This window comes from Lampetra planeri, chromosome 4 (genome assembly GCF_965212315.1).
Source record: "Lampetra planeri chromosome 4, kcLamPlan1.2.h2, whole genome shotgun sequence".
NCBI lineage: Eukaryota > Metazoa > Chordata > Hyperoartia > Petromyzontiformes > Petromyzontidae > Lampetra > Lampetra planeri.
The window spans coordinates 8160531-8187272 of record NC_136110.1 but is presented as its reverse complement, the minus strand read 5'-3'; the positions used below and the strand labels follow the sequence as shown (position 1 = coordinate 8187272).

Below are 26742 nucleotides of genomic sequence, written 5' to 3'. Positions count from 1 at the left end.
CTAACAAGTCCTCTATAATTTTTCATTGCTGGAGGGGTTGCCCCCCCCTACCTAAAAATCTTGGCTCCGCCATTGTTTATAGGTGCTCGCTAACAGCACGTGCCCCAACAGCCTGTTGAGGCTATACGGGAAATCTTTGTATTGTCATATCAAAATCTTTTAGACTGATCATGAAATCTCATGGCAGCTGCATAAATGTAACTGAAAAATTCCTCCAGTTATGGGTCACATGATGCAGAAAAATGTGCGGAGATGAATTACTTTCCGCTGCCCTGTGCCACTCATAATGTGAAGAATGAAAGAAACTCGATTCGAAAGAAAATACAGCTTTTAAGAAAATTGCAGTTAAGTGGTCGAGGTTTTGCTGACCAAACAAACACAATGGGCTACCGGCATTACAATAACCAGGACCGGACCCAAAATGGCAACTTTAGGAAACGCAGTTACCTGAAAGAATTCTAAAGTCACGACAGCAATTTCAACGGAAAAGTGGTGAAGGCGCAGCCCCGCAATGTCCTGCTGAGCCACTGCTGGCGGAAGGGCCTCTAGAAAATATTTTGGCATACTCTCCTCTACACTGGTAAAACATCTTAGAAGAAGTGGGGGGGGGGGGGGGGACCCGCACCTTTCCCTACTGCACGTGACCTCAATATCAGTAATATCACAGTTTCGCTGATACCTCTCATTCCGTTGGCCGGGGCGAGGATGGGTCTCAATTTTCTGGATCTACTCTGAGTTCCGTGCTACTCACTAAATCTTCCGTCTATTTAGACGTGACTTGGGGGCAGCTCCCGATTACATTTTTTTTACAGAACACTGACTCAGTTTTCCGAACAATAAATCTCCACAGGCATTTACACAAACACCAGATGACACGCATAGACAAAGATGCCCCATTTTAGCCTTGTGAAACTGCCAATTGAAATGTTTTCGTTGCGCATTTCAAAAGGCAATGCAAGGCGGGCCATGGTAAACACCTTTGCTCTGCCACCTTTGTCCCTAATTCCTGACATGGACACAATGAATCAGATATTTATAAATTTTAGGCTGAGCCAACCTCGACGAGGTCCAAATATAATGTTCCACTGGTAGTGTGCGTGCGTTTTGACAACGAATTTTACCCAGATCGCTGTGCTGCAGGTTGCTGATCAGACGACTACACCCACACACACACATACGGACATTCTCCCTTTTAACCTTACAGACTGCAGGGGCAAATGGTCTTAGCGAGAATCAATTGTTGCCAGCATGGTGCACAAAGGGATGCTGCGTTCAGCGAATCGCCTGGCTGCATCTGTCTCCCCAGTGCTGATGTTTATGCACTCCTCTGTATACTCATTTAAGGCCGAGGTGACCTAAGGGAGGCCCAGGATAGATTGAGACACCACCAGCCAACGATGTTATCTTTATCCGTGGCTGAGAATCGAGCGACAGACAAAGATAGCGCATCGTGTGAGCAACTGTCCTCCACGTGCAAAAATACACAGGTCCTCCATGCAGCCTTTAACATACTGTTGTTGGGGCAAGTGCTCTTTGTGAGCATCTATGAAGGGCTGGCATGGCACACAAAGGCATGGTGTGGCCACCACCACCAGACCTGCTGCCTTTGTCTCTCCAGTGGTACACATGGTACCATGTACCCATTTTATGCTTCGTCCATCTCGAGGAGGCACATAACAAGTTCATACAAATATTATCCTTGGCTGAGAATCGAGCACAGGTCACTGGGTTCATGGCGCAGTGCGTGAAAAGCAGTAGTGCACCCACACGCACGCACACGCGCGCTCACGCGCTCACACATAAGCGCGCGCACACACACGCACACGCGCTCACACACACGCACACGCGCTCACACATAAGCGCGCGCACACCCACACCCACGCGCAATCAGCATGATTGGTAGAAACTCTGAACAGAACAATAGCGGGTTTAGTGAGAGAGGGCAGCAGCTGCGTAACCTAACGTTACCTTAAGTAACTCAAGTAAAACAAGAATCACAAAATTAATCACAGATTCGACCTACCCGGCCACAGAGTACATTCCGTTCCCCTTAGTGACCACACTTCTTCTGAATTGAGCCAAGGCGTGACCGTATCGCGAAACACACGCTACACAATCGTGAAATATAAATGTGAAGTTCAGTGTTGTGGCGGGTCAACAATTAGCACTGCACATTTACCGTGGGATTATTGTGTTGTCGTGAGTTAACAATAGCCACTGGGAATACTGTGTTGTGGTGGGTCAGCAATGATCTTCGGCCGTGTGTTACTTTCAGCCAGAGGTCGCAACCGGGTACCCGATACCCGTACCCTACCCGATACCCGGCTACCCGTACCCGGCCGGGTACGGGTAGTCCGTGAGTCACTGGTGAGTAGCCGTTTGTCACTCCTTTCGGGTAGGGTACGGGTACGGGTAGGGAACGGGTACCCGTACCCGGCCGGGTACGGGTACGGGTACCGGCCGGGTACGGGTACGGGTACCCATTTGCGACCCTGGTGCGGCCGGGTACGGGTACGGGTAAGGAATCAAAACCCGTTTGCGACCTCTGCTTTCAGCACAACGTTCTGATGGATCATCACAGCGCCCGTCGACAATGTGTACGCACCCATCCTGAGGTCACCGCAGCACTTAGGTGGGTCAACATTGGCCACTGGGCACGCACCAAGACACGTTTAGCTCTGCGGTGGCTCATCGCTGCCAGGGCAGCAGTGCGTAACACGGGGGAGGGGGAGGTCGACTGCTAGCCCAGTGGGCAAGTACGACGACGACGACAGCACATCCTTGTGGCCAGGTCAACACCGCGGAGACCAGGGCGTGTACAACGGCAGCACAGAGAGTTCTCGGTGGGGGTCAGCACCGGCCACATACCGTGAGCGCATGCACAGCAAAGCCCAGGCCCAGCTGACGACAGGCCACCATGGCCTCCAGCGTCGTCCACCCGTCGCCGCAAACCGTGCCCCACCTTTTGGATCGCCTCACCTCGAGCCGGCCCTCCCACTCGTTGCGTCCGCCCGTTAAGCGGATCTGCGAGGAGCGAGCGACAGCGGCGGCAGAGAGAGGGAGCGTGGAAGGGGGGGCAGCGGGGGGCAGCGGAGGAATGGGGGGGGGCAGCCACGTGCGTTCATCCAACGGCGTTCATGCGACAGGGCAGCACTTGAGAAGTGGCCTCCCGCTCACCAGAGAGGCGTAGTCGTCTCCGCCAGAAAGGTACATAGACATCTTGAAAGACTTTTCCATTTACTCGTTGGGTTTTTTTTTTGCGGTTGGGCTGTAGAGCTCTCACAAAGTGTTTTTGGGTTGGATGGCGGCGCTGTCCGACGTTTCGCTCCGCGTGCTGGGAGCTTCCTCAGGAATTCTAGGGAACTGAATTCGGTTCCTGAAGCTCCCAGCACGTGGAGCAAAACGTCGGACATCATGCCGAACAATACGCAGTTCAAGCCGAAAAAACATTGGAAATTGCCAATTATCGCTATTCACACTGCTGTTTTATTTTCTTACGCTCTCTTGAGACAAATTTAGATGTGTATGGGTACACATATATGAGAAATAAAAAGTATATTTTTCGTAACCGAATCCATAACACAAGCTTGGGATGTTTGGCCAATTCCTTCTTGAGTATTTTTAGTATGTACTCTATACACATTATTTTGTTATGCTTGTATATGCAATGAAGTATAATTTATTTTATTTAGACAAGGGTATATATTTTAATAATGCCATGAGTATATGACAGCCGTTATTATTTTATAGTTATTATCCGACTACCTCTCAGCGCGTGTCACTGTGATCGTCGTTGCAAAGATGACAAAAGCGAATGCCGTTGTTGGCCGAAATTAACAAGTCAATGGGAAAAAAAGTCTTTCACACCCAAAGTGGCGGTGTCCATTTACCTTTCAGGCAGAGCCCTCTGGACTATGCGGAGAAGCAAAAAAGGGAATGACTGAGATAGCTCCATGCTGCTGAAATCTCTGCATTATGCTGCAGGCAAAAGACAGAAACCACCGAGCTCAAGCGCCCGGCACCCGCCTGAATGATTTGAAATCCCAAGCCGAACCCTGGACAAGAGAGCGGAGTGAGAGCTGAAACAATGGATGGCACGAATTCCACTTTCATGGAGATGCTGCGGCCGCTTCAGCCAAAGCGACGGGCTGATGCCGTCCCCTCGCTTAACGCGACGAAGCCACAAAGCCGAGCTCGCTCCTGCAAAAGAAGGCCCCCATCTCAAAGCGCAGCCGTGGAACCTGCGGAGTGAAGGCAAAAAGGCGGCGGCGGCAGACCGGCGGTGTTACGGGCGGCGCTTTGATCTCGCGGTCGCCGTCGATCCCATCGGCACGACCATCGCGACAACTTCCCTTGCACATCCACTCTTTTTGTTTTTTTTTTCAACGATCGGAGGAACCCCCGCGGGTACATACTTCCATAGCCTGGGCTGCGAAACCCAGGCCGAGTTGCCGACACACCACCGTGGCCTCCAGGGTCCTCCAGTCCTCGCTGCAGATGTATCCCCACTTGTGCTTCCCATTGCCCTTATCCACTAGCACCTCCACCCTGCCCTCGCGCTCGTTGCGCCCACCCGTCAGGCGGATCTGTGCCATTAGCAGTGAATACGGGAACAGGGGGACAGGCACAGGGGTGAGCGTTCGCCCGCTTGCTCGCCCGCTTGCTCGCTCTCTCGAATGGAACAACAGCCACAGGGGTGAACGTTCGTCCGCTTGCTCGCCCGCCCGCCCGCTCGCTCGCTCACTCTCTCGAACGGAACAAATGGACGGATGGGCGAGTGAGTGAATATCGCAGGGATGGGGTCGTGTCCGGTCACCCACGGGGTCACGCGGCGTGGCAGCTTGACACCTGCGTGTTTACGAATGCTTCTGTGAATGCACAAACACGCACACGGTGCGCTACTTTATATGAACACACACACATGGTGCAGATTAACAATACGGATACTGATACACACAAAGTGCGGGAATACGAAGATCATACGAAGAGCGCAGTACTTAAATTTATCCACACAGGCACGCAAGCCTCGACACATAAATTACGAATATAGGGTGTCCAAAAATATGCAAATATAGTCCTTAAATGTATACAAACACACACAAAAACACACGTAACAAATTACATGTGTACAAATGTGCATAACGTTTTGATACATGGTGCACATACAACACAAAACACACGTGCATTCATCAATTTCAGGAACAGATGCAAATGGCAAAAAAAATCACCGTTAATGCATTTACAACATTCTTGCGTCAAACACATATTGAACTGTAAAGGAAGCAGTGTTATTTAAACAATAAAAAAAATGTTATTTTTTTTACAAAAAATCCAGCAAAATAATAAAGCATTCAAATTTGAACAGGGCTAAACTCGGCGCATAGGTAACTCACTCGGAAAAGCAAACGCATAAAAAACATAGAAGCAATCGTTATTTCTAAACGTTTAAAATTATTAAAGCGTTCAACGGTAAAACGCAAAACCTTACCTTCTCACTTTCAATTTCAGCGCGAGGCAGGAGAGAAACGACACATTTGCAATTGATCAATTGAGCGTGAGCATTTTGACAACAGTCGGCAAGAAACAATCATCCCAGCAGTCGGTCGGTGCACACGTTAATACTTGCAATATTAGCCGCTGACGCTCTCTACACTCTGGACTGGCTTGCCACTGCTCTGCAGTGTAAATGTTGCTTGCAAACCCTCCCCCCGCGGTGTCACCAAGAGAGGCATGTGAATGTCTCTGGTCGTGCCCCAGTGTGGCAGCATTCAGATTGTCGGGCAACGGGTTCGGGGCGGCGATAAAAGTCATGCGTCGTAAGCCTTTAAACTTTTATCTTGAACTCTGCGCCCCTGAGATTAAAGGGAAATATATATGGGGGGGGGGGTATAAAGTTAGACTGTGCTTGGACCGGGTTGGCGCTACTTAGCGGACACAATTTAAATGTGCTGAGCCACATTTTTTTTTTTTACAACTTTCCAGTTAAAAAACAATGAATATCAGTTTCTTCGCATGCCCGGTGCATGAATGTGGAGCTCCATTTTGGGACATTCAAAGGGTGCAATGTAATGCAGTATGTGTTTTTTGTAGGAATCTTGATCACATGGTTGTTTTTTTGCCTTTGTTGGGAATAAAACATTTGGAGGTTTCTTGTCCCTTACACTGTAATACATTTTCATATTCAACCTTAATGACTTTCGTTTATCGTTCATATTTGTGGTCTATTTATTTATTTATATGCACACACGAGTGTCATGCAGAGTGCAACCTAGCAAGGCCCTCTTCAGGGACAGAAGTGACTGACGGATGTACCTCGCCAAAGGCATTTGAAAATCCTTTTCGACTCTCTGTCCGGTCCTGTCCATAACAGCCGTCACCCATCCTTTCTGTTTAGCTTCTATCTGCCACCCACCCTCTCATCTAGCTGCCACTCACCCTCGCATCTAGCTGCCACCCACCCTCGCCCCGAGCTGCCACCCTCGTCTGCATTTGCCACCCACCCGTGTCTCGAAGCCCATGGCCGGCACGTGGCAGCGCACGGCCGCGTCCTCTCGGTGGCTGCACGAGTTGCCCCCGACCTCGCTGAACTTGCAGTCGGTGAGGGACTTCTCCGCGCCCTTGCACACCACCTGCGTCATGTGCACAGGGCCCGTGCCTGGTGGGCAGCAGGTGGCGGTGGGGTGCGGCAGGGAGACGGGGTGCGGTGGTGAGCGGGCGATGGAGGGCACACGGAATCGCCGCGTGGTGTTCCAGCGCGTGTGCTTGGTTCGCTCGTATTTTGTTAGTCACAGGTAATGTGACGGAAGATTACAAGCAAAAGAGTCTGACCTCTTTGCAGCCCCCGATGTGACTTATGCTTGGCAAGAGGATACTGACTAGAAAGCCCGTGCCTGCTTCCAGTAGCAGGGTAGGAAGGTTTCACAAAATCGCTCTCTGTTGTAGTGCTGCTGGAAAGCCGAATCTTGTAACGAATCAACTGAGAATAAGGCAGCATGTCGTGCGAAAAGAAAGTTAACTTCATGAGCGTGTCCTCTCCACAATGCCTTTACACTAATTGTCTGCAATGTCCTCTTAACTCGGAGGTTACCGAAAGTTGTGTTGGGTTCTCCTGTGTTTGTAATTTTTTTGGCAGCGCATTCCTTCGTTGAAGTTTCTTGCGCCACATTTGCAGCAAAGCGAATGCCATCTCGTTCAGCCCGCGACCTCTCCGGGTACCTATCGACCTGCGTTGTAGGAGACACCGCGGCCTTTTAAGACGCCGTGCATTCTGGGCGAACGTGGACTTTCTCATGCATTTTTGGAGGTCACTGAGTTTCTAGTCCTTAACTCCGAGTTCATTCGCAATGCTCCATCCGTATTGCATTACAAACCTCACAGGAATCCGTGTCATAACAACCAGCACTGCGTGTACGCGCCATGTGATTTTACATTGGCCAATAACCCATGCTTTTGAAATTATGTGTACATGAACAGCCCTTTTGTCAATCAGATGATGGATGAAGGCCTTCCCATGCTGTGCGGTCATGGGGGAAATTTAACCATACTTCACTATCTTGGTCAGTGCGGGTTGGTGAACCAGGTGCCCAGTACTGGTTCAGATGATAACACTCACCACTAATATTAGCCATGGCCGGGAATCTAACTCTGGTTGCCAGGTGTATAGCACAGTGTGCTTTCTACTGCGCCACCTCTGCCCTTCCCCACAATCATCACTGCATAGGTGCAATGTGAAGATAGAGGCCAATAAAACAGGCTTCTGTCATTGAAACAGTGGTGGATGCCTTCGCCAAGAAAGGACTTTTCTCGGTAGGGCACCGCGATATTTAAGTAGTTGTTGTAGCAGTTCAGGTTAATTGAGTTCGTCTGCGCCCCCTGCCGATGCCGTTATTGCCCCCCCGGGGGCTCAGAGTCTGCCACTGCCAAATTCCTGGGTTCTTTCAAGGCTGTCGCTGGGGCGTGATAAGCAGCTGCTCTCACGCACCGCTCGCCCGCTCCCTCGCCCCCCTAAGGGACGCCGCAGACCCCCGTCCGGCCGGGCCTGAGTGACGGTCGGCGGAAGTGCGGAGGTGGCTGCAGCGTGGAGCGCGATCGGCAAACGAATGCAGACCGACCAATGGCGCGCGTGCACTAACGGGCTCTCTCGGTTTTTTTTGAGCCGGTGGAAATTCGACATTCCTACGGTTAAAGGTCAGTTTATCCGTAAGGTAACCTCGGTTGACCAAATCGCCCGAAATTCAGCTGATCTCGGAAGCCGAGCGGGGTTGAGCCTGTGCTACCACATGTACGCTTTTCACCCTCACCAGCCTGGTAAATTATGGTAAAATAACCGCCACAATCCACATGGAATGGGAAGGAATCCCCGCATTTAGCAGTGGATTGCCAGAAGAGCTGCACGTTGTGTGTTGTACCATAACCTCGAATGACTTCCCAGCGGGTGGATGCTCAGCAGGCATTGATCATTTTTACAACACCGGAGGGACGTGAGGTTAAAAGTTAACTGTGGCCGGGATTTGAACTGACGACCTCGTGATCACGAGCCGAGCATTCTACCGGGTGAGCTGCGCTTAAGATAAATGACCGAATTGTAAAATTGTGCCTTTTTGCCACCTACGTGTTGCATGCTTCAGGCAGTTGCCTCACCACCAGTATGGCAGCTGACAAAGGCACTCTCCCTGTCCAGTGTGAAGAATTGCAGCTTCTGATGTAGCAGGTGGTCCAGGAATGAGACACAGATGGTTCATGAATATGTGAATGTACTCTTAAATTTACACTTAACTCGCAAAGGTACTTTCTCATCCCTGCCTTCATCCTTAATGAAAAGTGAATTTGATAAATGTTAAGAATGTTGACCCTCGATGGGAGAGCGTTTGAAATTGGTTCTCTGCAAAAATCAGTCCAGGCATTCCACAATGTGCACAATTCCATTTAAAGGCCGGTTTTGTTCCCTCTATACGAGAGTGACTGCTTCAGTAGCAGCAGAATAATGCATTGAGTTTCACATTTAAGTCAGAGAAACCTTGTGTTTATTTATTGCGTTGGGTTATCAGATGCTATTGGGAAAATCTTCCACGCTACTGATGAGATCAGACGTCAAATCCGCTCCAGAGTTTTCTTGTTTAAGCATACTGTATGCTCCTGGATAATGTTGGTCTGGAAGGTCCACGGACCGATAGAGATCAATATAACTCAATTAACACATTTTATTGGGCATAATATTTCACGACGGTGCATACTCGGTTTTTATACTTTGCTCATATTTGATTGAAACTCGGAGTTTACGGTGCGTGCGATGACCGACTACCAGAGGATTGGGATTGATTGGAGTGCAGAAGTGGCACAGTGGTAGGGGCACTGAACATGATGCCTGAGTTCGATTCCCAGATTCACGTTAATGGCGAGTGCTCTCTGAACTGATCTTAGGCCCGCTTTACCAACCCGCATTGACCAGCGTGGTGAAGTACGGTTGGTTAAACAACCACCGTGATCAACACGGCCTGCGGAGGCCTTCATCCAGCAGTAGATTGACAAAGGTCTGTACGTAATTTTACTTGACTTATTCAATAATGCCGGAGGTATCGGTGGCGTCCTAGATCTCGCACTGAATTACAAGCCTGTCAATCACAACATGGCGTCATGAGTTTTTTATACGACGTTAACGTTTTCATCGCTCAACCTCGACAATATCCTGACGATGCCGATGATCACGCGGGAATAATCACAACCTGCCATCCGCGATGTGAGTCTGCCCTGTCCCTAAATAAAAACTTAGATTATATTTTAAAAGGTACGACCCACTGAGCTATACAGCTCTTTTTCAGAAGCGACCTGGCCCTAAATGAGAGCTCAACGAAGTGGCTTATCGCGTGGAAATGTATAGCGGCCGAATGCTCTGCACGCACGATTCTAAATACCCCGCCGCCAACACCCCCCACCACCTCCTTCCGCGCCCCCCACTCCCCCCAGCCCCGGCATCATCACCTTGTCCGAAGCGCGCGCCGGGCACTGCCTCCTGTGCGGCTCCGAATCCCAGCTCGCGGCACACGACGCTCGACGCCACCAGGTTCCAGCGCTCGTCGCACACCGTGCCCCACTCGCCGTTCTTGAGCACCTCCACGCGGCCCTCGCCCATCTGCGCGCCGCCCTTCAGCCTCACGAGCGGTTGCTGCGGGAGAGCGCGGTTGCTTGGGACGTTCGTGTGTGTGTATGTGGAGCCTCTTTCGCACCGTACGTAGCCAATCGTGCTCGTCGGAGGTGCAGCGGGAAGGACAACAAACTAAGCACAAAACGCAGTTCTCAAGGAATGAGTTTTCAATCTATATTTAAAAGTGCATAGCTCCAGTGGCTTCCTAACATCGGAAGGAAGAGCGTTCCAGACGGCCGCAGAAGCGCATCTGAAAGCGCGCGATGTGGTAGCCGTCTTTGTTCGATGGCCAGCCAAAATCCACTGCGAGGATGACCGGAGTTTGCGCGATGGAACAGCAGGTTTTTGCATACGGTGGCCAAAACGTGCTTGGTATAGGCCCTGGTGCAAATAATTAAATGGGCCCCTGTCTAGTTCCCCCCCCTCCCCCCCCCCCTTTTCATAGCTGTGCAACTGATTGTATTGAGGATGTGTTGAGGCAGATGGGGCTATGCCGAAAGGCCAAATCAGAGTATCTCTTCGCAATCCAGTACACACGGATGGATGACAAAAAGCTTTTCCGCATGTGTGTATCTACCGAAGAATGATCAGTATGGAAGCTGACGGGTAGCTGTCACGGCAAAACGCTTCTGCATAGTTAAAAATAATCCTGTTTGTTCTGGATTGCGGCTTCAAGTTTGGGCGAGGCTAATTTCCCAAGAACAACACAATAGTAGAGTTGTGCTCATATTAGACCATCTTTACAAGAGCAATAGTAGACAGACGGAGAGAGCTAAAGCATAAGCACTTTCAACCTTAGCTGAGAAGCATTAATATTGAATAACTCTGACACCTGTGCTCCGAGCAGTTTGGTGGTCAGGTGAAGTCATGTTAATTTAGTTTCAACCAGAGGTGGGAACTTGAGAGACAAAAGGGATGAGTCTCGTTCGCGAGAGAGAGAGCGAGAGAGTGACCTGGGTGGCGGCGGTGGCAGTGAGGGCCCCACCTCGCTGCGGTAGGCCTTCCTGAAGCCCGAGTTGTGGCTGTGCGCGTATCCGGGCCCCGGGACGCAGCTGACGACGGCGGGGCCTCCGTCCCGGCAGCCCGTCACGTTGTTCCGCACCGGCACCGTGCGGAAGCGGCACGTGGCCAGGTGCACCTCGTTCCCCGTGCAGTTCACGTCCCGCATCCAGTAGCCGTGCGTCCTCTTCTTCAGGTGCGATCTGCCAGCATCGATTCCCAGCACGAGGAGGTTCATTGACATGTACGCAAACGGCTGGGACACGGTTACGTACCCGTACGGTGCGTCAAAAGATGATGAGAGTGGAGCGTTCTAGGAGATTGTTTTTTTTTTAGGTATTTTTCTTTCGTTCAAGTCGAGACGAAGTGTCTCTATGCTCGAATGATTGTGGTGAATTTCGGAGCACAGAGTCGGTTCAGATGTCCAGTTAGCACCGTTGGCTATGTATGGTGCGAAATAAGTTCAACACAGGACATGTTGTTGGCCACTGATGTTAAACACTCAGCCTGGTTGATAGCACAATGCACCAACCTCTGCGTCACCGCTCCACACATACATTTTTCTAGAAATTCATAGAATCTTAATTAAGGTTAAATTCTAAGAAGTGCTACCTTCAACATATCTACAGTATTGAGTAACGGCCTCTACGGCTGGACAGATACGGTGAGACAAGCAACTGGGTTTGCTCCTTCACCAATGGACCAAAAGTGATTTTTGACACGGGGAGGTTGGGAAGCCCCTTATAGAGGTTCCACACCTGTCTGCCTCGCTTGGATTATTACAGCCATCGCTCACGTGCCATCTGTTTTATTTCTCGTGCTGAAAAAAAACCCCGTTGGCGAATGGTACGAGATCCACAAGGGACCCACAACTGCTTTCCTGAATGAATAAAAGTTGACAGTGAATGCAGAGTGAGCGAACCCGTTTCCACTTAAGACACGATGTGCCGTTGACCCAGGGGGCACTTGGCTTGAAAAACAGGAACTTGTATCCTCATTCTGCAGCCTGAGTATCTTTTTTTGGTTTTACATTTGCAGTGGTTCGGTATAATAAGTAAATAATGATATCAATAATGCTTTCGTGTTATGTTGCATCGTTAGTTGCAAATTAAATCTCGCAAATCGCCGAGGAACTGCAAACAGGCAGGAAGGCAACAGCCAAGCAATGAGCCGCCGCCGCCGCCAACAATTGCCCAAGCTCTGCAGTCCTTTATATTTAGAAATGTTTTCAACCAATTAATGAGTGTTTATACGTATGGGAGGAAACCGCAGCGCCCAGAGAAAACCCACGTGTGTGAGGGAGCAACACTCTATCCCATTAAGATGGGACAGATGATATTATTCCGCACTTTGTCAACCCGTGTTCTCGTGGAAAGCCAGGGGTATGGCAGCCCGATGCCCACGGAAAGGAAGTTTCACAACATTCGTGTGATCCACCGACCCTCGCCTCCACGGTATCGGATCACGGTCATACGCCGCCAATGCTGTGAATTATTAAAGTAATACGTAATGTGGCCCTATGGGGTTGAGTGGTGGTTATGCACTGCATTATAAACCTGCTTAAATTAGTTTGATTCCAGGCCAAGGATAACGTCAGTGACGAGTGACATCTCAACCGCTTCTGGAAGTCCCCTACAGCAACCCACGCTGACCAGTCTGGTGAAGTATGGTCAAATAACTCCGATGGCTAATCTGATGTTAGGGAGGCCTGCATAGATTAATTGGCGAGATGTATAATGTTATTGTATTATTTATAGTGCAGTACAGCATTGCATATCCAACTGTCTGGGATCTGGGGTTTCAAGTTTCAAGTTTCATGTATTAGGTATCGCCCTGTGAGCCATGCGGCTCTTGAGTCGGGTGCAACCGCAACAAACTAAATATGAACAGAGAACATCTTAAAGTGACGACGCGCAACAGAAATATGCTCGATAAACCATATGTGAAAAGGTCAGATCAAAGGTCAGATCAAAGGTCAGATATCTAGAAAATGACAGTTACACATTGCACAAATACTGCACAGGGTGTGAGCAGTTAATTGATGAGGGAGGATATGTGACGCTCGGAGATGCTACGTACTGTTTAATAGTTTGATTACTAAACCCTCTGTGCACCAGGACACCCACTAACCACGTGGTATTCTCCGTCCATTTGCAGGGGTACGCAATGTTACTTTTGAATACGCAATTAAGAAAAAATGAAAGGAAACTTTTCATTTATGGCGCAATAATTTTAAGCGGTGGGTGCGGCGAATGCCACTCATGAAAATCACGCTCACGAGTTTGAATTGATCCTTCAGTACGTACCGGTCACACCTAGGCTGAGTTTAAAAAAGGGGGCTCTCTTTAATTTTTAAGGTGGGCCTCGAAACGTTGGCGCTGGTATGAATGCGACCTAAACGACACGAGTCTCTAGTGTGTAAAGTACACCGGCCGTGGAGTGCTTGCTCACACGGTTCATTCAAACTCGTGGAAAAAACCGAACTCGAAGGGCAGTGCACAGTCGGCGCACTCACCGTCATGTGCCACATCCCAAATGTCTCGCGAGCTCTGCTCGCCTGCAATGTGGGGCTTTGTTTGCGTCCGTGGAAACGTGCGAGCCGGTTACGCACGAGGGCGTCGTAATTCGTGCGCCGACTTTTTTCACCCTCCTAATTTGTACCGCCTTGATAACTGGAGCCATGCCTCGTGTACAATAGGGTCATTTGGTTAACAGCTAAGGTTGCAGTGCAGTGACTGAAGGCGGCCGATGTGTAACGTTGGATGTTGGAGGGCTTCCATTGGGAAAAGCCCGTTTAACCCTGTCTGACAAAGTTTCTGTTGGCAGCTCTCACCCCACATAGTTGGACGAATTACTTTAAATCAGGGGTAGGCAACCTGCGGCTATTTAAGGACTGCTTTGTGACATTATTTATTCAGGACTGCCGCCTCGTATTCACGTGCATTGCGGCTCTTGAAATATTGAGTTTTATTTTTTTACCAAATTTGGACCAAAATGGCCCTTTTTGTTATTTTGGTTCCTGACCCCTGCCCCAAATGCAACCTGATCTCACCGGATATTGGAAGCTAAGCAAAGTTGGGCCTGGTTTGTTCTTGGATGGGAGACTGTCTGGGAATCCCGGGGTGTTGTCGGCTTGGGCTGCAAGGTGTCCCGAAGTTAGCAGTGCAGTATTAAATCTCTCTGTGCTGAGCTTTGAATGGTGTCCCCTTGTAAGTGTACGTTTTCTCTGGGTACTCCCACAAGCCAAAGACTCATTCGTAGAAATAACCAAATATCCCAATGCAAGATCCTCCTGAAAAATATTCACTGGGTAAAATGTTTTGCTAATTATAGCAGAAGCTGGATATAAGCACACCTAATATAAGTCTAGTTCTGATATAAGCAACACATGCTTATGCTACAATGGTGGGAGGAGGACAAAGAGCACATTCTGATTCAAGCACACTTCTCCATATAATCACCAGATGGTCTCTCGTTCCCAAGGGTTGTGTTGATGCCCAGTGTCGATTGTATTTATATTATCAGACCCAATTCTTATAACCGCAATCTTCCGTTAACCAAATATGTTGAATACCAGACTAACTAAACGACGCTCTGATTGAATACAATTTTTACTGTGTGGCTATATAAAGTTGATAAACATTCGACTAAAATGTAAATACTCTGGCATGTGTGTGTGAAGAGTAAACCTTGCGACAGGCGCCACGATGGCACCAGACTGAGGGAACGTTTGTAACGCTGCGGATTCAAGAACACTTGAAACAAAAAAAAACCCCTAAATTTTTTTTATCCCGATTGTGCTGTCAGCATCACACCACAAGACACAGCATCCATTCAGGTCTCTCGCAGAGCCCGTGTGGCCCTTTGTGTTGGAGAACGATCCACAGAAGCGGATGTCGCAGAGTAACTTCTTCAACATCCCTTTAAGTGACCTCTGGTACGGTAGAGGGCAGAATTCGCTCGTAAAATTTCAACAAAACCCCGCCATGATCGTAGGCGATCCGGTGCAGACAAGGTCACGAAATCAGCCTCAGGAATGTTTCCTGCCCCCTCTGTAGGGTATTCATGCCGACACAGTTGCACTATTTATATTGGAGGGAAATGTTAAACCGGAAAATTGTGAAGAGATTGGAAATAGTCTCAGGTTATGGACACCGAAAATTAAAAGGACACAATAAATGTGTCACATTTTGAGTTGTGGCGTGTGGACATTGACATGGTTTTTTTCAATTTCGGTTGTTGGGTTTGTTGGTAGTAACAGCCACAGATTTTATGGCATTTCGCCCACAGAATTGGACATGTTTTGCATGATTCATTCAAAAGGAACATTGGAGAATGGAAAATAGTTGAACACAGCATTCACGACTGCCCACAATTCTTTCCATATCCCTCGTCACTGTCTCATTGTCTGCTGTTGCTAAAAGCTTGCGACGCGGATTTCGACATATTCATTCATTCATTCATTGCGAGCGAGGTTGCTTTTTAGCGTGCCCCAAAACGGAAACCAGAAGGAATTTTACAAAGGATTTCCCTTTTGTAAAGTAGAGTCGCGCCACTGGAGTCATATCTTCGTGTTTGGCAATGCCAAGAATGGTCAGTACACGATTATTTTAGCAGCGGTGACACAGTGGTTTGTGCCATGGGCTATGAGCCCCTCCCCCCGAGCTGAATGCGATTCCCTGTCGTGGCTAACACCAGTGGCGAGCAATCTATATCTGAACTGGACCTGGGCCACCCCCACCGCCCACCCCATAGGGTGCCTGAACGTGGTGAAGTATGGTCCAACAACCTAAGCCACCAAAACAGTGTGGGATGGCCTTCGACCAGAACTTTATGTAAAAAGAGATGAAAACAGCTGACAGCGCGTGGGGCCTGAATATTTTTTCAATTTGTTATGGGCAGTAAGACATGAGAGGCACTGCAATTCGTTTTTAAACGTGTTCTACTTGTGTCTCGTTAAGATGGTTCAGAGATGATATATCAATACAAATGTTTAAATGTTCGTTCGAGTTAATTACAATTCTTCTTTAACTAATTTGAGCATAAAAAGTACGTCCTACTGGGCAATGATATGATGATATGGAAGACACAGAAAGTCTTTTGTCTCGTCCAGATTTATTTATACAGGAAAAAGCGCCAGTGGGGTCTCGGGATTCTTTCTGGGACCTTCTACGCAGCCACCCTGAATGCTCCCGACCTCGTTGCATCTCGGAGAGCTAAGCAGGTGCGAGCCTGGTCGGCGCTAGGGAGTGCCGTGACCGGAGGAGGCTTGCGGCGCCTCGCATGCCAGGAGCTGTGCAGTGTGGCCAGGGGATGGTATAGCCGAGCGTTGCCCTCTCATAGACGAGGTGGGGTTTGATAATTGGTTGTTTACCCTTCTATCGGGCAACAAAACTGACACCTTTTTTACAAGGAGTCATGTTTGCATAGACCACAATACCTGCAGTCATAATGCAAACAAAAAACATAACTCTGATAATGTATGCACTGTCCTTGAAGTTGATTGGTCCACACCCGAGACAGCTTTCCGTAGAGCCTAGTCTCACATGGGTTGGACCAGATGACGCCAAAAGGCGCACAACTCAGAGACAATGCACCATCAGAGTATGAGAGCTCGGGGTAAGAATTTACACCATTGGAACCTCATTTGCCAGTAAAAAATATGATAATTGTTTTTTTTTACCCTTCTACCTGGCAACAAAACTGACACCTTTTTTTACAAGGGGTCATGTTTGCATAGACCACAATACCTGCAGTCATAATACAAGCAGAAAACATAAGGACAGTGCACATTATCAGAGTTATGTTTTTTGTTTGCATTATGACTGCAGGTATTGTGGTCTATGCAAATATGACTCCTTGTAAAAAAAAGTTGTCAGTTTTGTTGCCAGATAGAAGGGTAAAAAAAATTATTATCATATTTTTTTACTGGCAAATGAGGTTCCAATGAGGTGGGGTTTCTCCGAGTGCACCGGTTTTCTTCCCGAGCAGAACCAAACGCTCATTCGTGGAATTGGCCAAACGTCCCAGTGCAGCCGGATCCCCCTTTTAACCGCGTAGTGAGATTTTTGTAACACTTTTCTGGGTACATCATTGACGTTGATATTCCGATATCACCGCGGGCATCAGCGGAGTGAATCGGGTAATGCTGCAGACAGGAAGGATTTTGTCGAGTTCTGAAAATGCACCCTGCCACACAATAGCTGGCTCCAAAAAAATTCCCACCTGTCTTGAATTTACGAAAGTATGGACCTCAGCTAAATGGACCATTAAACCACAATGATTACAGAGCAAGGTATTTTATTGATAATTTAAGGATAATTAAAGCAATCTACAAATACGAAACAGATCAGTAAATGGTTGCAGTCAGTGATGATGAAGGGTGGCATTTTAAAGTTGTTTAATTAAATTATCCTTTAAAGGCAAATTCTACATTCAGTGTTTCTTACATGTAGGTATGAAATAGAACATTGACAACAATGATGCATTTAACAACCATTTGTCTTTGTAAATACATAATAAGTGGGCGTATATATTTATATCATATCAAATGCAGTCATAAGTTCTATCATTTATGCAAATTGTAATTTCGCTACTGCGAATGAACAAACAAATTCCAGTGCAAGTTTCGGAGTAAACTGAACGTTGATGCCAATTAATTATAGTGTCATCATGACATCTCTTTTCCAAAATCTGAAAAGGAAACCGTTTTATATCTATAATATTTATTTGTCACTGAGACATTCACATTTCAGCCAATATAATGTGGAAAACATCCATACGGAAAGCATTCACATCAGTACGCGCTACCATTCCACGACATTTAGGTTTTAAATGGATCTGACATTGGTCACAAAAATCCACAAAGGGAAACGTGCGGGTGCAAGTCCTCTACCCAGACATTACTGCATGGAGAGGGGGCGGCAGTGCTTCAGACTAATCACTAACACGTGCACTCGGCAGTCAGGCTTCCACATTTAAGTCGTGTCCTTCCTAGGGTTTCACTGCTGTCTGGTCTCGAGTAAGAGTCGGTATTCTCTCATAAGACAAATACATTATGCCATAAGCCACCGTAGGGACACTGTAGTTTTTCCTAGAAAGAAAAGAATATCTTACCATTAAATTGCATTTATTTATAGCCTCCACTTATGCTATTTTGTATTGATTAATTATGACTTTTCTACAAGTGGATGTGACATAGGCCATACAAGAATATCTTGACACATAGTCCAATTATGCAGTCCTGGCCAAAATCTCAGTGGCAACTACCTTTCATACAACTCTACGTTCGACGTAATTTATTTATTCAGGAAAGCCTCACAAGGTCTCAATTTGATCATTCTAATTCATATATTGGGAGGCTCCTTGCTATGTACGGAACGATTGGGCAATTGCATCAATGAGCTTTTGGCTTCGCGTGGGCGGAGTGCCCGGAGAAACCCCCCCACCCAAACGAGGGGAGCACACTCGGTGTTCTCTGCAGGGTCACCAGCGCGTGTGCCACCCATACGCCCAGCTAACAACCCAACTTTGGCTTTTTTTCCCTTCCCCCAACAACGGAACTTCACGGTTGCTTTGCTCCGAAACGTTGCGAAAAAACCTGCCTCGCTCATAGAAATTCTGCTAATGACTTTTTTTTTACGTAATATTTTTTTTAAAAAAGCCTGACGTTCAACGCGATCTTGGGCGTGTAAATGGTGCCGCTGTTGTACTGGCCATTGGAACGCCAAGTGTGTTTACTTAAGGGCGTGTTGAGAACAAGTTTATATTTTTTTCTCATTGCGAAATCACATAAAGGGAAATGACCCCAATGTTTGTGTCTGCAATGCACGTAACATTCAGTGGGAACGTTGCCAATGCAGTTGGGTGTGTTCACGGGTTGCCCTCAACATTGTCCAAATACTGCTAAATATCAAAGACATAAACTCAACGCTGTCTAACCGTTAATAAATCGTGAGAACAATTTGAAATCAAGTAAATAAATAATATATCCGGAAACAAAGATCATTCAAGGGAGTTTGAGGAAGAAAAACTCAATCGATAAAGGGGCCCTTCTCTCGCGAAGTTTGGATTAACTTTGAGAACATAAACACGCCACGTGTATCCATGACGCTAATGACCCTCGGTACTCTACGATCCGAGATCCACAGTCGGCTGTGCCAGTACTACGACAGGATCCGTGCGCTTGCGCTGAGCTGCTAGCGATGAATCACATGTGCACGTGTGCACACACCATATTTTTTTGATAAAACACTCGCAGGGTGGAGGTTGGAGACAGGATCGCGATGTGCTTGGCAGGAACCTGGGAAGGGAACTCGATGTGAGATGCAGCCACCCAGCTCTCCGCACGGAGCTACCGGTGTTGACCACGGAGTGCAGAGGCCACGATGATTTACTCAGGTAGCCTGCAGCTATAGCAGAGTGTCTGAAGAGGTTAACGTGCAGCCCTGCAATTGCTCGCTCATGCTACTACTGGCTGAAGGGCCCTCTGTAAAACTAAAAACTATATTCTAGATTTGAAGCTTTCGTGACTGCAAGGATTCATATTCTTAGGTTTTTTCGGTAAAGTCACGTAGGTAAAAATTTTTTATTTTACTTTTATTAATTTTAATGTTTTACCTACGTGACTTTACCGAAAAAACCTAAGAATATAAAAACTATATATATATTTATTTTTTACCAGGTAAGGCCCACTGAGCTATATAGCTTTTCATCTTCTTGGTTCTTTCGGTAAAGTCACGTAGAAGGAAAATAATAAAATGATAAAAATAAAACATAATAAAATAATTCTCACGACGTTTCGGCCACAACGTCGTGAGAATTATTTTATTATGTTTTCTTATTTTATTATTTTCCTTCTACGTGACTTTACCGAAAGAACCAAGAAGATGAATCCCTGCAGTCACGAAAGCTTTAAATCGAAATATATAGCTATTTTTAAGAAGTGACCTGGCCACAAATGATAGCTCAACGAAGTAACTTATCGCGTGGAAATGTATTGTAGCAAACACTCTAAACGCGTGATTCTGAATGTGGAGGGAAAACCCGGAGGACCCGGAGAAAAATCCACGTGACCACAGTCACGCAAACTCCAGGTTCTAAATCGAACCCACAACTTCCTGTATACCAGGCGAGGTAGTAACATCTTGCCACCGCGGGGGAGTTTTAGATTGCTTATCTAAAGGGTATTTGGCCTACTCTTCCACGCTGGCCAGATGTATTGGAAGAGCTGGGAGTACCCACACTTCACCCCACCAAACACGTGACCCTGCCGAATTGCTGGCTAACTGGGTGTACCCATTTATACTGCTGGCTGGACAGGGGCGGGAGGATTTAAGAAACGTTCCCATTGTCTCCACTGCGGGGCCGCCGGCAAAATAAACCGGCGACCTTTGGACTGCTGGGCTAGTGTCCCCACCATTACTACACGGTGGGATGTCTAAGATTATTTATTTTGTCCTCTTCCCGCCACGGTTTATTCCAAATGTGCTCTCGGTGTCATGTCATCAGAAGAAGAATACTGAAATCTCGCAAGAGAGCACGCGTCCAGGGTGTCAGAGAATGGCTGTATAATTCATTATTCACAGGCCTTTCCCCTGAAAATCCTTATACTTTTGCACAATAGGGAGCGGCACTTTCCCATGCACTTTCCCATGCACTTTGCCATGCACTTTGCAATGCCTTTGTTTGTTGCATGACAATCAAACCAATTTTTTGGACTCCCAGAGCTGAAATTTCACCAAATGAAGTGCTAAACGCAATTGAAAATGGGTGGGTTTGTTTGTGCAATCACCCATGGGATCGGCTGAGACCATGACCTCAATACAATCGAGAGCTCGGTTTAATCAAAAGCGACTAGGACACAGATTCAAACCCAGAATCGAGAATCTTAGCAGTGCCGACTCAGCGATTTGACCTCTGGGCCACCAAGCCACCGTAAGAGACACTAAATAAAGAAGCTCAAGTAATGACAACCAGATTTGTTCCGTCAAACCAAACACAAACCAACCATTCACTGTCACATTGATTTCCGGACAACACTTAATCATTTTCTGAAATCCACTTAACATTAATCTACTTTCAACGTAGGATAAAAAAAACTCAAACTTTAAATATTATATATTTTTAAAGGCTTCGGGTTATATTGATGCACCGGTGCCAGTGGGTATTAAAACTATCAAAAACGTTATAAATAATAACTGCTCAGGCGTTGTTTTAAAAACAGTCCCTGAAGCAACTGACTTCGAACTAGGCCCCGGCAAGGTAAGGTAATTGTACCCTTTTACCGGGTAAAAGGGTAAAGGTAAAGCGTAAAGGTGTCGACATGCCAAGGGGTAAGAGTAAAGGGTAGGGTAAAAGGTAGGCTCGTTGCTTTTTACCTTTTACCTTACCTGATAAAGGGTAAAAGGTAGGGTAGAGTGATTGTATTGTGGAAAGGTAAAAAGTAGGGTAAAGGTAGGCTCGTTGTTTTTACACTTTTACCTTACCTTGCCGAGGCCTACTTCGAACCACCCTTTACGACAACTGATGATTAATGTACAAATAAGACAACATTTCGGGGAGCGGTGTCGCTTTGGTTAGCACAACGTGCTATGAACATGATGACCCGAAATCGATTCCCGGCCATGAATAACCACACGGTCGAGTGATATCGAAACGAGTACTGAGCTCCCTTTCACAAACTCGCATTGACTAGCGTGGAGAAGTATGGTCAAACGATACCCCACGACGTGGGGAGGCCTTCATTCAGCAGTCGTTTGACTAAAGGCCTGTTGGAGACAATATTTCATACCATTGGAATTTCAAATCCCGTTTCACGCCGTTTTTTTAAATCCTAGCAAGTTTTTTTTTTCCCTTTTGTAAAAGTCTGGAGTCACATTCCTGTCTGGGGTGTGTGGCTTTTACGAGTTCCAGTGCCATGAGCCGAAAAAATGGGAAGCCATTGCTCACAACGGGGAGCTGCGTGGGTCCACAAATGTCTCACTTGAGATGGAGAAAAATGACCTTTAGGAGACCACTCTGACCGAGCTGGGAGATAATTGTTTTTTAGGTTGTTCCCATGTGGCTGTTTGCTGGGAAAGCCCTGCATTGTGTGGGAGGCTCATGCAGGGCACAGTGAATGGATGGCTGCGGCGAGGAAGGGCGTCACGGGTCACCCTGGAGAGTGGCAGTCATTCCCGCACGGACGAGTCACTGGCACAAACAGAATGGGAAAATCTGCAAACAGCGCTTTTGACTCACGCGTTTCTCCCTCACCAAAAACAAATGTTTGACTTTTGCTTGAGGTCTTCATTTATGTTATATGCTAAGAACATGTACGTATATGCAATAGCGAATGCTGTACATGCTATGTGGTATAGAATCATTATCAATAGTTTTATAAACCTTGGTCAATCCACTGCTGGATGAAGGTCTCCCCATGCCGTCTAAGTCACGGGGGTTGTTTTGATCATACTTCACCATGTTAGTCAATGCACATTGGTGAAGGGGGGGGGGTGACCCAGGGTTTGTTCAGATATCACTCGCCACTGATGTTACCCAAGGCTGGTAATTAAGCTCCGATCGCTGGGTTCATCGTGCAATGCACTAACCAGAGCGCCGCCACTCCACCCATTTATTTTCAAAACGACCTCGGAAACGATCTCCTTAATGACATACAAGCAGCGGAGTACACTAACCACAAACCCACGATGGAATGAAAACATTGATGAGTGTCCATTCATCGTATGTAATGATGCCGTGCCCTCATTATGTCATGTAAAACAGGGGCAAATACATTCTATATGTCAGTGCCTCTCACACCACAACCTGCCAAGACCCAAACAGACAGGCCGACCGCCAGCCAACCCTTCCAGGATCATGCCGTGGCCCTGTTTACGTAGCTGGCCGCCGCTGCTGCTGCCGCTGCTGCCGCTACGCTCCGTTGTCGCGCGTTCCCGAGTGGCTCGGTAAGCGGTCGGGCTACGACAGCCGGCACGCCGCAAACAACGGCCTCGTCGCCCTGTCCCCCGTCTCGCCCCGCGATTCCTCGCTGTTTAAGGCGCTCTGGGCAACACGTGCGCACGCGCAAAAATATGCGTGTTGGGAGCTCATTCAAAAGCTACACACGAATAGGGCCCCCATTGAATTCTGCCCTGTGTGAGTTGTTTGGATGCTTGTAAGAGCACATTCTTCAAACGTCTGATTTTCATCTCGGGTTATATGACCGGGCTACTGGCTTTGCCACTGCATTCCAAAAGCTGGAGGCTGTAGGACGCCACATTGAGGTTGTATTCCACCATCATCATTATTATGATCATCATCGATTTTTAATCTACAACTAAATAAAGTCATCACTAAGGTGATGCGTTTTTGGTGGGTAATGAATGAACACTAACTATAATCTTCTGGCCGTAGTCTGCAGACATCTGCGCATAAAACTAATTAATATGTTTTTATTACATCGGTTTCAAAATAATTTAAAATCACCATCGGAATTTTTTGAAGCGATGACTCCTATCATTACTTAACGGCGCCTCTGAGATCTTTCCGTAATTGCCAACACGTGTCTTTCCATGACTGCGTCACTTGAAACGCTATCGCATTATTTTAGAACGGACGCCGTTCACAGGCGAAGTGCCCTAGCCACTGCACGCCTTCATGAGGACCCCACCCCAAAATCATAATCCCAGCACAGCCAATGCCAAAATAAATCCAAACTGGGTCTGGCCAACAACGGCAGGGGGCATTGAAGATGACGACCGAGGTCTGTACGTGGAACCCCCCGCGCTGAGCGGCGCCTAGGAGCGAAGCGGAGAGCAATATGGTCTGTTCTCACATAACGCGTGTTGTTATAACACGAATTGGATAAAAAGCTAAAACAATAAAATCACGATGTTTCGGAGGCAACACAAGTCTCCGTCATCAGGTGGGACCGTCACAGCCAGATTTGCTGCATCAAGTACCTACGTGACTTTACCGAAAAAACTAAGAGTATGAATCATTGCAGTCACGAAAGCTTCAAATCTAGAATGGATATAAAGCAATGAATGTATTGGGGAACACATTTTTTATAACGTGGATTTGAATTGGATATAATGCGATTAAATGAACAGGACTATGTCACACGAGTCGGAATAAGCGGTCGTACCGCTGCCTTGGCGTAGTATCATCACCAAAAGCGGGATGCTGCTGGATGCTTTTAGATGCTACCCATGCGCATCAGTCTTTGTTCAGCCTGCATACGCATCTCACGTGTTATCGCGGACTGTCCTTTACCCTGCATCATTATAACGCGATTTCTACATCACCCGGTGTTCATCAGGAACCCAACTACCCCGTTATAGGAGAACAGACTGTACCAATAATAATGATAATGATAACCCTGGTCAGACGCAGATGTGACACAGACGGGCGCCACGTCCTGAGCGCACGCTTCACCAGACACGGCACACGTGGGATCGTGCACAAGGCCGCTTTGTCTCGCTGCAAGGTCACGCACGTGGCGTCCTTCACGGGCGTTCTCCGTCCACGTTCTGACGAGACGCGATGGGATTCCCGGCGGCGTAAAGTTTCGTTGAGTTGAGATTTCTCTGGGGTTGCCACCTCGTACGTATCAAGGTGAAGGATACCTCACTATGCCAGAAGAGGGGAGAACCACTGATGTGAGGGTTGTTTTTGTCGCAGGACAATCCGTTAAGATGTTTGGTGGATAATTATACAACTGACAAAAACTGTACCAGGGAAGACTTATAGATTTCCCAGGACAGCTGCCTCAAAAAGAGGCCAATCCCAGAAAAACCAGGACAGTTGGTAACCCGCTAAGATTTACACATGAGCATGGTCACCACGCTACAAACCTCTGGTGAGCTGGGTTTAATTCCCAGTCAGGTTGATCATCAGTGGTGAATTACTCCCTTAGTTAGACTCAGCCCTAAGTGATTAACTGGTGCAGAGTGTGAACATCAGGTAAAGGCAGGCTTGGTTGTGGCCACACCGCTACTGTTCCGGCCTTAGTAGGTGCTCGTTAATGTTTATTCGGGGGACCTTTATGTTCTGTGTGTGGGTGTATGTGTTATAAGGGGTGGGCGTAAGTTTTGAGAATGGTGGATAGGGATTGTGACGCAAATATGTCAGACTTATTTAGTTTTTCAGTTGTATTACCAGAACGATCCCAGCTGTGCTGTCGCGTCAGACTACTTCTGTGCTCGAACGAGCACCGGGCTTCGTGCTCACCTCGAGTGACATCCCTCGGCCAGTGATAGAAACTCTACATTCCTATGCAGGTATTCAGTCCTTCCGCATGAAAGCTGCTGTTTATCGACTCCGGGAAAGACGACAGGCTGAGTTTACTCCTGACCCACTGACTCATGTCTTCCTCGTGCCCTTTCGAGTCTGAGTCAAGCGCCCTAACAGCAGCACTCTACTCATGAATCTCCAGCATAAAATAAGCAGACGGAAGTCCGTTAGAATTTGAATAAACATTTTTTAGTCCCTCAAATCATAACAGCGTGTGATCAAGCAGCCAAACTCTGGGATAAGTGTCGACCATTTCAGTTGTTGAACAAACACGGGCCATGCCTGCACTTGCGCAAAACGCAAGGCAAAGCTGCAGCGTCCCGTACCACTGCGGAGCTACGCGACCTCGACGTTCAATTGACCGTGACCTCGACCACCCACACGGCCCTCGTGAGGACCGCTCTTTGTCCCAGGAGCGGTGGCCGGCGTGGGCTCGGGTCAACGGCGTCGTAAACGCCTAACGACCGAGCGGCACGTGACTCCACAGCGCGAACCGTACGCCTCGCCGAGTTTGCCGATTGGGTCGACAAAGGGCCGTCCGCGTGAGGAATTGCATATCTTCAATTTTCGCATTTTTTTTTTTGACGTGGCCTACAATGCAACACTGACGCGTGCTTTGCGCTAATTCCGTACATACGATCTGGATGCCGGTATCGACTCGAGCGTTTACGTGTCTCACATCTTCACCATTTCAGTGCCCTGCTACGGTTTAGCCAAGGGGACCGCCAGTGGCAGCTGTCCCTGTGCAACACAAGGTGTATGCAGTACCGGACTGCAACTGAGCGTTAGTCTGCGAGCAGAAGGTGATGTTGCTCTTTGGTTTTTCCTCAAAGCAGTAAACAACAGTTTATAAAATTTTGTACATTTGGACCGTGACGCCGCAACACACATAGCATCCGCGAATAACGTTGCGGCGTCCACTGTGAAGCTGACCGCGTAAATCTATGGTCATTCCACTCGCGGGATTAACCAGGGCGGCCGCTGGCACGGGTGGACACCGATCGGTTGCATCACCGCTCTCCCCCTGCGCTGTCGTAGCCCGCACCGCCCACCCCACCCATCCCACCCACCCAACCCATGCCATTCACGCCATCTATGCCACCCGTATCACCCACACCGCTCACACCACCCACCCCACCCATCCCACCCACCCCACCCATGCCAATCACGCCACCCACCCCACCCGTACCACCCACACCACCCACCCCACCCACCCCACCCACCCCACCCACCCCACCCATGCCATTCACGCCATCTATGCCACCCGTATCACCCACACCGCTCACACCACCCACACCACCCACACCACCCACACCACCCATCCC

At 47.9% G+C, this 26742-nt stretch overlaps 1 protein-coding gene across 3 annotated transcripts in view; it reads right to left on the bottom strand.

The window, feature by feature from the left end:
* The window catches only part of LOXL4 (lysyl oxidase like 4), a 75260-nt gene that overhangs the window by 17280 nt on the left and 31238 nt on the right, over window positions 1–26742 (bottom strand). Inside the window, exons 5-9 of one of the 3 annotated variants that reach the window (XM_078593181.1) lie at window positions 11127–11343; window positions 9979–10162; window positions 6501–6655; window positions 4416–4586; window positions 2869–3024 (exon numbers count right to left, since the gene is read on the bottom strand). In XM_078593181.1, coding sequence (XP_078449307.1) covers window positions 2869–3024; window positions 4416–4586; window positions 6501–6655; window positions 9979–10162; window positions 11127–11343 — 883 coding nt within the window. The remainder of the gene's footprint in view (window positions 1–2868; window positions 3025–4415; window positions 4587–6500; window positions 6656–9978; window positions 10163–11126; window positions 11344–26742) is intronic. The other 2 variants (XM_078593179.1, XM_078593180.1) reach the window with 2 other exon arrangements.